This window comes from Aythya marila, assembly GCF_965140915.1.
Source record: "Aythya marila genome assembly, chromosome: 1".
NCBI classification, from domain to species: domain Eukaryota; kingdom Metazoa; phylum Chordata; class Aves; order Anseriformes; family Anatidae; genus Aythya; species Aythya marila.
In genome coordinates, this window is record NC_139042.1 from 96,522,398 (window position 1) to 96,534,294 (window position 11,897).

At 41.6% G+C, this 11,897-nt stretch overlaps 1 protein-coding gene across 3 annotated transcripts; it reads left to right on the plus strand.

The window, feature by feature from the left end:
* TMEM50B (transmembrane protein 50B) lies at positions 1 to 11,630 on the plus strand. 3 transcript variants are annotated; one of them, XM_082777010.1, is made up of 7 exons: positions 1 to 55; positions 4,044 to 4,219; positions 4,868 to 4,980; positions 5,953 to 6,020; positions 7,169 to 7,261; positions 7,920 to 7,977; positions 10,060 to 11,630. In XM_082777010.1, exons 2-7 carry the CDS (start codon positions 4,121 to 4,123, stop codon positions 10,103 to 10,105), a joined length of 477 nt encoding a protein of 158 aa, XP_082633136.1. In that variant the 5' UTR covers positions 1 to 55; positions 4,044 to 4,120; the 3' UTR covers positions 10,106 to 11,630. The 3 variants fall into 3 exon arrangements, with proteins under 3 accessions (XP_082633136.1, XP_082633135.1, XP_082633137.1); XM_082777009.1 differs by lacking the exon at positions 1 to 55 and adding an exon at positions 135 to 520; XM_082777011.1 differs by lacking the exon at positions 1 to 55 and adding an exon at positions 782 to 801.
* Positions 11,631 to 11,897: the final 267 nt, after the last annotated feature.

Consider the following 11,897-nt stretch of genomic DNA (forward strand, 5'->3'; position numbering starts at 1 on the left):
CGCGCTCCCGCCCCGCCTCCGGCAGCGGGCGGAAGAGCCCGGCGCGGCGCGGCGGGTACGTGCGGCCGTTGGGCGGGGGGGGGGGCGGCCGTGAGGGGCCGGGGGCGGCCGGAGCCCTCCTTAGGGGGCCGCGGGCTCGCAGCGCGCCCCGCCGGCCCTCTGAGGGGCTGGGCGGCCGGTACCGGCCGTACCGGGGCGCCCTGAGGGGAAACTGAAAGCGAAACTGCGCGGGGCTGCCCGGGGGGTGCCCGTGGGAGGCCGGGGGGCGGCCGCAGGGTGCTCGGCCTGCCCCGGCCCTGCCCCGGGGCTGCGCTGTCCCCTCAGGGAGCGCGAGGCCCCGCGCTGTGGCACCGGGGGGCTCCTGGGCCCTGCTGTGCCGTGAGGCAGCCTCCTCGGGGCTCGCTTTCTGTGTTTCTTTCTGCGCTCCCCTGCCGCTGTGCTAACGTTTTGTCCAACGCCGTTGGCTGAGCGTGTTTCAGAGAGCGGCTGGCTCAACTTTCCGGGCTCAACTTTGCGTGTGGTACGTTGTCGCTCTGCTTCGTTCGCCTAAATAACTCCTAACCCTAGTTCTGCAACCTGCCAAGTGTTTCTATGGGTTATAACCGCCCTTGTCACGTTTCACTCACCAGCTCGTTCTTGCCAGTGTTCTCCTTGTGTTTCTGTTTATTGGACCTGAGAAACGCTTCTTGAGAGCCTGTCTGCCCGCAAGAGGAAAAGGGGAGGAGACAGATCATAGGAAGGGCACCAAAGGACAGCTAATGCAAGGGGCTCGCTTGTTTTCTTGCTGTGAAGTACGTGGAGGTAAAAGTTTAAACCCAGAGAGTGAGTTTTGTACCTTTACTCAGGTAAAAAAAAGTCCAGCCCCTGTCTTTGAGAACTTGAAACCATCCTTCTGAAAATTCATCAGGGTTCTGTCCATGCAGAAGGATATATTTGGGTTAAACCCTGTGTCTGTGCCACATTCACCTGTCATCTTCAGCCTTGCTGCTGTGATTTTGGTGGAGACTCAGCTTCGCAGTGCCGTGGGCCTTTTGTGGCTGAGGTGCAGCTTATAGTTTCCTTCCTTCCTTCCTTCCTTCCCTGCTGCTGGTGTTGAGAAGCGTACACCGCAGACTGAGCTGTGTAGCAGCTCGCTGTTTGCTCAGCCACTTGTGAGCGGGTGACCAACCTGTTGCACTCAGGCTGGCTCCGCACTCTCAGTCCCTTCCAGCACGTCTGCAGTGCTCTTTGCTTCCCCCTTGCCTCCGCCATGGGGAAGTTGTTGGCTGGACCTTGGGCCGGTTGAGTTGCCCCAGCACCCTGCTTCCTGACGTCTGTTGTTCCGAGAAGCCCGCAGCCCTTACTCATCGTTCCCTCTGTCGGGTGCACGGTCGGTCAGGGATGGCCACGTCCTCTTGCAGAGTGCCCACGCTGCTGCACGAGACTGGCATTCAGTAACTCAGGAAGAGGTGGCGTTATCACCAGCCGTGTATCTGCAAAGTCTGTACGCAGAGAATAGAATCGTAGGGAGCTATCAGAGAGAAATGCTTAATTATAGTTACTGTTAAGTGGGGCTCTCTTGAATTGCTAACATGAAAGACTCCACTGCAGGATTGTGGACAGCATCAGTTAATGTTTAGATCATACTATAAAAAGGTCAGTGGCGTTACCTCTTCTGCTCCCCATTGCTGCTGGCTGTACTCCTGCAGAAAGCTTTCTCTGTGAAATCGCGGCTTGTTTCTAGCACTAGACACATGTAGAAATCATTCTGGAGTTTGTCTGTATCCTGTTGCAGGTTCTCCATGCCGTGTATCTCCATGCTTGCCATTCCAGTGAAACAGGAAAATTGTGTAGTCGCTTACACATCTTTGCTGTGGAAAGGCTGCCAGCAGATAGTGGTTATCTCATCTAGTCACGCTATCTCCGGTGCTTCCCTTCTGAGCACAGAGAGAAGATTAAAGCAAAGTGCAGGTTTGGGAGCTGGTGTCAAGCACCAAAAATACAACATTGATAAAATAAGATGCTTTGGCAGAAGGCTGTCCTTAGAAAGTATTAAAAAATAAATAATAATAATAATAAAAACCCCTTTGTACTAGTCTCCCTAGCTCCACTAATTTTGTCGCTAATGCAGTTCTGAAAAGTCCATTTAATACCCAAGACAATTAGGTGTTGAGGAAGGTGTTGTCTCAGGCTTTTGAAGTGAGCAAAACACCTCTGTTTTGTCACCCAGTGTTTAAAAACCCTTAACATCGTTGCGCAAACCTGCCTTTATGATTATCTGTTTATGATTATCTGAAGTTTATCATCGCTGACTTTGTAAAGCTGAAGGGGTCTTAGGATAGATGCTAGCTGTATTTTCCGTGTGCAGGAGGATGGTTTCATGGTTTTAGCTGACAAAACAAACTCGCTAACCCCTTTAAGTCACAGAAGGCAATGATTGGTTTTGTTTCGTGTCAGCCTTTTCATCTGGAACATTTTGGTAGCGGTAAAAAGATTTTTTTCCTGCAGCTCTGTGAGAACGATCCAGGAAAAAACTGGGGGAAAATATGGCTTTGCTCTCTCCGAAAGTGACAGAAAGTGTAATGACAAGCAAGACAACACCGTTGTTAGTGCTTGTATCTGTTCAGTGGAGGAAAGAACAGTGTGGCGCATTTGTCTAGGTGTTCGCTCCTGCTTGTGGGCAGCCAGACCGCAGGGTGAGATCCGTGCAGCCCGCAGCGATGGGAGCTGTGAGCTGTACCCCACTGTGGGTGACCGACTGTGGGAGGAAGAGAGGATTACTGCGGGATGAGCTGGGGATTACTGCACAGCGAGGTAACGCTTCCCGGGACTGGCGAGGAACAAACGGAGTGAGTAGGGAACCCTTCGGAGAGGAGAAAAGAATTTAGGGCTGTGGCAACAGCTGTAAATCTGTGTTAGGACAGCACGGCAATTCTGTGTGACAGCTGCAGAAAGAACAGGAATTTGAGAATTGCTAGGGGAAAGGGTGATCTAGGAGAATAACTGTAGGGTTGGGCCCAGGTATTTGACAGGTGTAAGGTAACTTTGAGACTGGTTGATTATAATGCTTCAAGGTAGCATCATAACTGTGGATGGATTTCTAGAAGTAGGCTCAGGGGGACAGACAAGTTTTATGTTTATTCATAGGAGGTGCCCTTTGTTTGTAGGATGGGCAAACTTAAGCATGGCTGTGAGCCACTGCTGAGCAGAAAATAGTAAATATTGCAGCTTCTGACACTCAGACTACATCTGTTAACTGTCTCAGCATGAGAACAGCGGTAGGGTAGCGCAGAACCTGTTACAGCTGCTGTCTCACCACATCGTTTGAGGACTTCATCGTTTCAGTGGTTGCCTTATAACACTGCTCAACTTTGCTTTCTGTGTGTAAGTCTGACCGTGTTTATAATTCTCGTCTGCAAAGCACGATGTTCTTTGCTCTTAGTATTTAGTGGATTCACTGAGCTGATTTCTTTTCCCCTGTGGTAGAAAGGCACTGTATTATCTTTCTCGTTTGGAGACTGGGAGTATGTATCTTATCCAGCATTCCTTAGGCAGGCTCAAAGACCAAGTTTTGTTCTGCATATGAAGTCCTCTTGTGTGCGTCTTACTCTGTTCTAACTTCCAACGCAGGAGAGGGTTACGGTTTAAGGGTGAAACTTAGATTGAAATATTTGCTTTTTTTGCACCTGCTTTTTTACTTGCTTTTGTTTTTGTGTTTCTATACATTTAAATAAACAGCATATTCCACTGAATTTCTCCTCTGTTTCAGACAGGGTGCTTTGTGTGTGCAATGCTTACGTGTCTGGCTTGTGCAATGCTTAAGTGTTTGGCTTGTGTGCAGATTTTATTTTGTAATTCTGTTTGTGGGGTAGGTTGCTTCATTAAATGTAGCTCAATAAAGCACCCATAGAACATATGCAATATTTAATTCCTTCCAAAAACAAAACAAACAAACAAACAAAACAAAACAAAAACAAACCTATTTTGAAGATGCTTCTGACAGTTTATCAAACATCTCAAGATTTTGCTATTTAGCCTTAACTACATTGTTGGCTGTGTTTCAGGTACTTAGGACGCGGCTGTTGATGGAAGAATTCATGTAGAAGTCCAAGCTAAGCAAGGCAATCTAATCTTTGAGGACATGGCAGGGTTCTTAGATAATTTCCGGTGGCCAGAATGTGAGTGTATCGACTGGAGTGAAAGAAGAAACGCCGTTGCTTCAATAGTTGCAGGTGTATTGGTAAGTTATGAGCGTATGGGTACTTGCCCCTCCTTGACGGATCATAAATGGGTTAAGAAATTTGGAAATATGGCACACAGTTGCATGTTGTTTGTTTGTTTGTTTGTTTGTTTCAAATTTTGTGAAGTTTCACTTTTAACTGCACCCTAATGCGATATATTTCTTGGATGGTTTTTGATTAAGTGTAATTGTTAGCCAGCTTTTTTATGGATCACGTAAATTTGCATTTGTCTGACAACAATAGACCAGTTCTGCTACCTCTCCTTCAAAAAAAGATTGAAGTTCCTAGCATTTTTTTGGCATAACTAGATATGTTTGAATACTTAAAGGATATAAAGTATGGATAAGGTATGTTTAGAATCTCGATTCTTGTTCTTAAGGAAGTACAGGGAATTTAGCCGTACACTGAGATGTAATTTGAATAGAAAACATGACAGATTTTCAAATGCTTCTGTGAGAATATCCTTGATAAGGTATATGCAGAACTTGCTTGTCAGATTTAGAGTCTGATGTGAAGCTAGTAACTTTCTAGAGCTGTGTATATGTGGTAAAGGAAAACTAAACCAGTAGTATGCCTGTACGTTTGACATGTTTTGTGTGTCAGTCTCTACCCTTCTGGCCTCATAATACTGGTTATTTTATTTTAAGTTTTTCACAGGTTGGTGGATAATGATAGATGCTGCAGTAGTGTACCCTAAGCCAGAACAAATGAACCACGCGTTCCATACCTGTGGGGTGTTTTCAACACTAGCTTTTTTCATGTAAGTGTTTATAAAGGAAGTTCTTTATTTATAAAATAAATATGAGCTGTTAAACGCAGTTTTTACTAGCCCATGTGCATATGGTAACACCGGGAATCTCTTGGTTATGAATTACTTATGAGTAATCTTGTACCTTTTTGCATGGCAGTGTTACAGCCTTTTTTTTTTTTTTTTTTTTTTAATCTGTGGCCTTTGTGTCTGTTTGTTCATTGTTCCTCCTGTTTCCCCCCCCACCTGTTTAAGGTGAATTACTTTTCTTATGTGCTCTGGCTGAATGTAAGAAATCCGACCTCCCTTTATGCAAGTGGGTTCCGAGGTCAAAGTTCAGGTATTTCTGCCCAATTGCATCGCTGAATGTAAAACATTTGCATTTTTCCCTGCGTTTAATCAATTTCTACAGCTGTCTTTGTGGCCCAAAACATCTTCAAATGGGCAAGGGCAGTGGTATTATTGTTATGAAGATGTAAATGTGGCAAGCTTGAGGGAGAAGTAGTATTTTTTACAGAATCATTCAATAGTGGAGAGAATATAAGATGGTTTTGGATGTTCAAGGCCTTCTTAACACTTGATATTTGGAAATTTTGTTTATTTTTTTTCACAGCAATGTAACTTGTTTTAAGAAAATATATTGTCCTTATGGGACATGTCTCACTTGAATATTTGTGGTATTTGTTGCCAAGTAGAGCAATTTAAAAGCAACTTGTATCACAAGCAAGAGACTGCTGTGTTACTGGCTATTATTATTCCTGAGATTTAGGGTAAAGGTTCTGCAAGAATGTGATTTTCTTGAAATCCAGTTGGAGTCCTTCCCTTAGGAGAGGTGTAGTAATGTGTGGCTGCACAGAATGCCAGTAATTTTCCAGGAATTTGTTGCATCTTAAAAAAACAAAACCCTCCAAAGCACTAGCTTTTTACTTAAGATTTTAATTGATTTTGTAGTAATCTGAAATGTATACGCTTTGTTGTTCCTAGGATAAATGCTGTATCAAATGCTCAGGTGAGAGGAGACAGCTACAGTGACGGATGCTTAGGAAGAACAGGTAAATTAACTCTGAAGTCTTGCTGAATTGAAAGAATGATTATTGAGGGCTTTGTTGTTTTTAAGTGGTGGTTAAATAAATAATCAGAAGCTAAGGAGAGGAGAAAACTTCTGTGAAATTAATTTTTGTATAAAATTAACCCTTGAAGGTAAGTACTATCTTTGTTAAGGAGGTGAGCTTGGGAAAATTTGACTTCTGTATAGCTTGAGCACCTAAACTTCTCTGCGTGTCCTGTGCAGCTGTTCCCAGAAATAAATTTCTGCCTTGTGGCAAGCTATGGGGCTTGAGTTCAGTATGAACTTCTTATTTTAGAATGCATTGCAGACATTATTTTCTTTGTGTGTCACCCATTGTGTGGTTTCTCTGGACCTGCTGTCCTCTCTCTACGTTCATCCATAATTCCCTTACGGTGTGAAATCCAGCATCTGCGTTCGTGTGATTTGCAGAATGCAATCTGGTAGAATTTACTGATTTTGAGCTAGTGTTTGATGCTTTTCTGCATTTCATTCTTCAGTCTGTTTGAGTGAATCTTTGCATATAAATATTTTTCCTTTCCCGTGAGCGAGCAGGTTGGTTATTTTCAATGGCTTCCCCCTCCGTTTTGAGCAGGTAATGTGTCAGTGCAGGACCCCCATATTTCAATTCATATCCTGCCCTGACCTTTGCTTGAGGAGGAAGGCATGTCAGACAAAGGGACCTCTTGGGTCATTGAGTAAACCGGCAGATTTCAGCCCTCTGGAAATATTTTACTGAAGTAAGCACAGGAAGGGTTTGGTTTATTGATTTTTTTAAGTATTTTGTAATACTAAATTTGTAAATATTGTGTGTTTTTTATAGTTTTTGTATTGGAATGCCATCCTTACCTCAGAAAATCTATAGCTTTGGCAAAGTACCTTGTAATTAGCCCACTCACAAGTTACGTTAAACATTGTTACAGGTGTTCCCTACAGATGAGGAGAAATTTCTGGTAATTGTGTCTTCTGTACCAGAGGGCAAATTTTGGATTCTGTTGTCACTGATACTGGGTTTAACCCTTTCCATTTGGATCTTCAGCAGGACTGTGTCACACAATACAGTAGCAGCTTGGATCAGCTGTTGCAATGGATGGTACTCTGCGTGGTTCTCAGAGGTTTTACTGTTTCCTGCAGGTGCTCGTGTCTGGCTCTTCATTGGCTTTATGCTGATGTTTGGTTCGCTTATTGCTTCAATGTGGATTCTTTTTGGAGCATATGTTACACAGAGTAAGTTTCCTTCTTGGTTAGCTTTTTAGCAAAGAGATGGGCTTGGCTGCTTTTCTGGGATGATCATCAGATCTGACGCTTCAGTTTGGTAGCTATCTTGTGATGTAGTAGTTTGTTTAAGAGCTCTTTTTGACTTGTCTTTTTTTTTTTGCTGTATAATAAGAATGTGAAAATCTTTTGGACCCTTCACAGTCCCTTACTGTATGGATATGAGAGATGCTTGAGGGAGTTGAAGTGAGGAACTACCACTATGAACCATTTTAAACAATCCAGGTATAGAACGCTTGTGTATATAAAATATACACACTGGTAACTAATTGCGATTGTAATTCAAGAATTACTACCAAGTTGTATATAGGGGAAAAACAAACAAACAAACAAAACAAAAAAAAAACAACCACAGGCCCTTCATTGAAATCTAAAATCATTTTTAAAAATTACAGGTTGTCTTCTGGGGTTGAAGTTTATTTTACTTATGTAGAAAGTACTTTTGCTGTCAGCTGAAAGGCAGAAAATCCAGAGGAATGAAAGTGTGGTCTGTTCTTGCTAGAACAATGCCATCTAGTTTTGTAGCCAGAGAATAATACTGTGAATAGTGTTTTAGGTACTTCTTTCGGTACAAAAGAAGTTAATATTTCCTTTGTTACTTACTTTGCAGACACTAATGTTTACCCTGGACTAGCAGTGTTTTTCCAAAACGCATTGATATTTTTCAGGTAAGTTATCTGGGTGAGTTTCCCTCCTTTCAAAGGGGCATTGCACTCGCCTGCTTCCATATACACGGTTACCACAGGAAAATTAATTGTAACTGAGGCTGGCACCAGACTTGACCATCCACAATGTGGTGCGTGCTGCTCACTGTGCCGGGCTTCAGTATTTCAGTTCATTACCCAGCCTGACCTTTCCTTGAGGAAGATGGCATGTAAGAAACCTCTTGGGTCTCTTAGTAAGCTGAGACTGTAAAGAGAACTGAGGTGGCGTTAGTCGTTCTATAAACTGACCAAACTATTTCTTAAAACCTTTATTTTTAAACTCTGCTACCTGTCTCTACCACTTCCTCCAGTGCTTAGAAACACTGCCCTGTTTACTCCTCAGAGATGAAGAGAGTACTATTCAGAGAGGGTCTTCAATCCTCTTGTGCTCGTTAGTTCAGCTCTTTGTGATCTTACTGAATTTACAGCTCTAGAATGTGGATGACCAAGGATACAGATAGTATTCTGGGTGAGATGCTGTCAGTGTCTTTGGATAATGGCAATAATACTTTCATCTCTACTACAAATACCTTGGCATGTATCCTGACAGCAATAGGTGAGACATCCTATTGCCTTTTTCCTTACTGTTTCATAACAATGATTCGATGGTCTGATAACTGATACACTTAAATTTGTTTCTACTAGACGAACTTTCAGTTATGATGAGTGATGAAATTTTCTTCTATGACCATAATGGTGCGTTCTGTAATATTAAATCCGTTCATTTTATTTCTCTTAATGTCATTAAGTGCCTTATATGACACTTTGAAACTGTGTGCATCTATACCAGCTCTGTTTATATGTATAATGCACTCTCTAATATATGAATTTGATTAATTCAAGACAATAAAAGCATTAGTATAATTCTGAAGTTCAGTCACTGAAAAAGTTCCCAGAACGTCCTCTTTTGGAAGTTCTCACTCACTTAAATTACGATGCTAACAATTTTCCTTCTAGTACTGTATCAAATGCTTTGCAGTGATCTGAATCAGGTGGCTCTGCTGTGCTGCCTTGTTGGGCAAATCAGTTCTGTTCTCACAGAAAAGAGCAGTGCCTAAATCTCTTCCGCAATCTTGCACATAACTAAAGTGAGATGGATACCAGTGGGGATAGATTTTTGAGAACAGTTTCAATCCATTTGATACTGTCAATCTGATTTCAGTAGTTTGATAACTTACTTCTGAGGCTGTTTTTTGTTTCTGAAAGTGTCTTTCCCTAGTTTCTATTGTACTCCGTATCTCCATATACTATAGATTTCTTCTCTTTCATCTTTTAAAATTTGTTTCCTAGGTATAAATTGTGAGACAAACTACATTTAAAAAAAAAAAAAAATTTTTTAATCCCACTACTTATTTTAAGCAGTAACACTTGAGATTTTCATCTGCTGCTGTAGATTCCTTTCCTTGGACCAGATCAGGGTCAATCCGTGATGCTCTTCTCAATGTCCGTGCCCAAAGCTTTTGTTTTGATTGAAACACCCTCTTCTGTTACTGCTGGCTGATAATAGCTTTATTCCTTGAACTGTGTCTCCTTCAGGACTTTGCTTCAGCCCCGATTGTTATTCTGCTAGTTTTTTACTTATTTTAGTATGCTGTATTAATAGTTCTCTTCACTAGTTAATTGCCAAGGTGTCTAGCTTATTTTTTACTTCTTACTGTTGCCCTCTTTGTTGTTAGTATTTTTCATCTCCCCCATTATGATTCAGTATGGCAGTGCCCTGCTACCTAAGGGAAAAAGAAGTATAAGGAACAATAAGGAAATGCTGTTTGTTTTTGTTTAGACTTCTTTTGGTTCAGAACAATATGCAGTTGCATCCAGCCTTTTAAAAGGAATTGTACTGCAGGACTGGCTATTTTTAGTTGAGCAGTTGCTTCAGCTAGATCTCATGGTTTTAGTAATGCATAGTGAGTGAAATAGAAATAGAAGAAATAGATACAGACATGAAGAAATATTGCAGTGTAAACGGTGTAAGAGTGTATGCTTACTATTAAGATGACCTTTCCCACCGTATGTATAACCTGTTTTTTTTTTTTTTTTCCTCTTTAGTACACTGATCTACAAGTTTGGAAGAACAGAAGAGTTATGGGGATGAGAGCTCACGTCTAGCATTGTCTATTCCGTAGTTGCTATGTTGTACTCAGTATGTAGATACATCTACGTTTATTTGTTCTCGTTTTGCTTTCTAAATTGGACGAACTGAGACAAATTATGGTTTCTGTAATAAGCTCCCTCTTTTCATAGGACAGATTTGTGAATATGTACATATGACTGTATATATCTTAAAAAGGGATAGTCAGGCTTTCTTTCTGAAACCTTCAGGCTCATTTCTTCAAATACATGTTTCCATCAACTCTTAAGACTTGATCTTCCAAACCCTCACGTGTGAGAGACTTCGGTCAACCTACAAGTGAATAAGCAGGACAAAGCCTGTACCCTGTGAAAGGGGTTGTTATTTTTATGCGTACTTCAGCTATAGCTCATTTTTCAAGAGTAGACAGCAAGGGCTGCTGCTGAACCTGAAAGGGAGTAGTCAGCTCATGGAAGTGACCCAGCTAAGCCTGAATTTCGTGAGGGTAAATTCTCTTGTATGCTGAGATAAGGGTTGGTTTTTATATTTTTCTGAACAGTTATATAAAATTCTTAAGTAGCTATTTTTTTGTAAAAGGTTATGAATTTTTAAACGCGGCCCTATTTTAAGTAGGTTCTGCATGGCAAACCAGCTGTTCTTGACTGATTGCTGTAGCACAAATGAAATTTGGTAGCAGCATAGAATTATTTTCGTGCTGCTCAGTGTAATAGATAACAATTAGCATTTACTGTATTTACTGGAATTTAAAAACCCTGAAACTGATGCCAATCACACTTAAGGGATATAAATAATAAATGTGAGTCACACTAACATCTTTTAAAATTATGCTAGCATAGATTTTCTTCAGGGGATAGCTTTTTGCTGGTAAATGAACCGTTATCCTGCTGCCTATTACCTTAGGTGACAATAAAGGTGAGCGTTTCAAATGGGAATATACTGTATGTATTTATTGCTGACAATCTTTATGTCGAAATAATTGCCAGTGTTAGGGCTGCCACTTGCCCCAGTTAAAATATATCCCCTAAATCTCATGGGCACTTTATGGGAATGCATCCATTATTGCAATCCAGTTTCTTCTAGCTGGTGCACACAGACAGGGAGAACAGTGATGTTTTATAGCTTCGGACTGATCTGATATATTCATCTTGCTGTTGGTGACTTCCTTGTAAGTTCTCTGTGTTTTTAAAGCATTCGAATCTACATTGTGTCTAAGAGCTTTTATAACTTTCCATGTATCAAGATTGCTGACCAAATGGCATTAAACTTCAGAATGTAATTTATGTGCATGGTTACTGTATACTGTTAGTCATCTAATTGCTCCCTTGTGGGAATCTTTCCAGTGGACAGAATATGAAGCAAATAACTGCAGCTGAAATTGTGCTACTGGCTAGACTAACTTCTATCCTGATTTCATCATCCGGCAGTGAGTTACGAGATATTCACTGGTGTTCATCGTAGCTTTGTACAGAAGTTGTCTGTTTGGTTGTAATTCCAGAAAACTGCAATAAACTTTATCTTATGTTCTCCAGATAGCGAATTTCACAAGATAATTGTACAGAAGCAGGCCGTCACTGGCTCTAGTAGTGCTAACCTTTAAGCAAGTCTGACGCTTGCTTACACTTCATGATTAAAACCAAGGTTTTTGTTTTCAGTTCTGTCAGTTTTTTTGTTCAGTAGCCCAGGATATATATTTTTTTTTCCCCCCTAAGTGAGAAACAACTGCAGCCTGCCACAGTAACTTGCACAGGGCAACTTGAGGTAAGTGCTTAACTCCACAAGAACGTTTCCTTGTGCC

Bases quoted from the DNA above. Each gene is read 5' to 3' on its own strand.
- TMEM50B (XM_082777010.1), top strand. From the start codon at position 4,121: ATGGCAGGGTTCTTAGATAATTTCCGGTGGCCAGAATGTGAGTGTATC. The intron at 4,981-5,952 runs GTAAGTGTTTAT...TGTTGTTCCTAG, and splicing joins TCAACACTAGCTTTTTTCAT to GATAAATGCTGTATCAAATG. The intron at 6,021-7,168 runs GTAAATTAACTC...TGTTTCCTGCAG, and splicing joins CGGATGCTTAGGAAGAACAG to GTGCTCGTGTCTGGCTCTTC.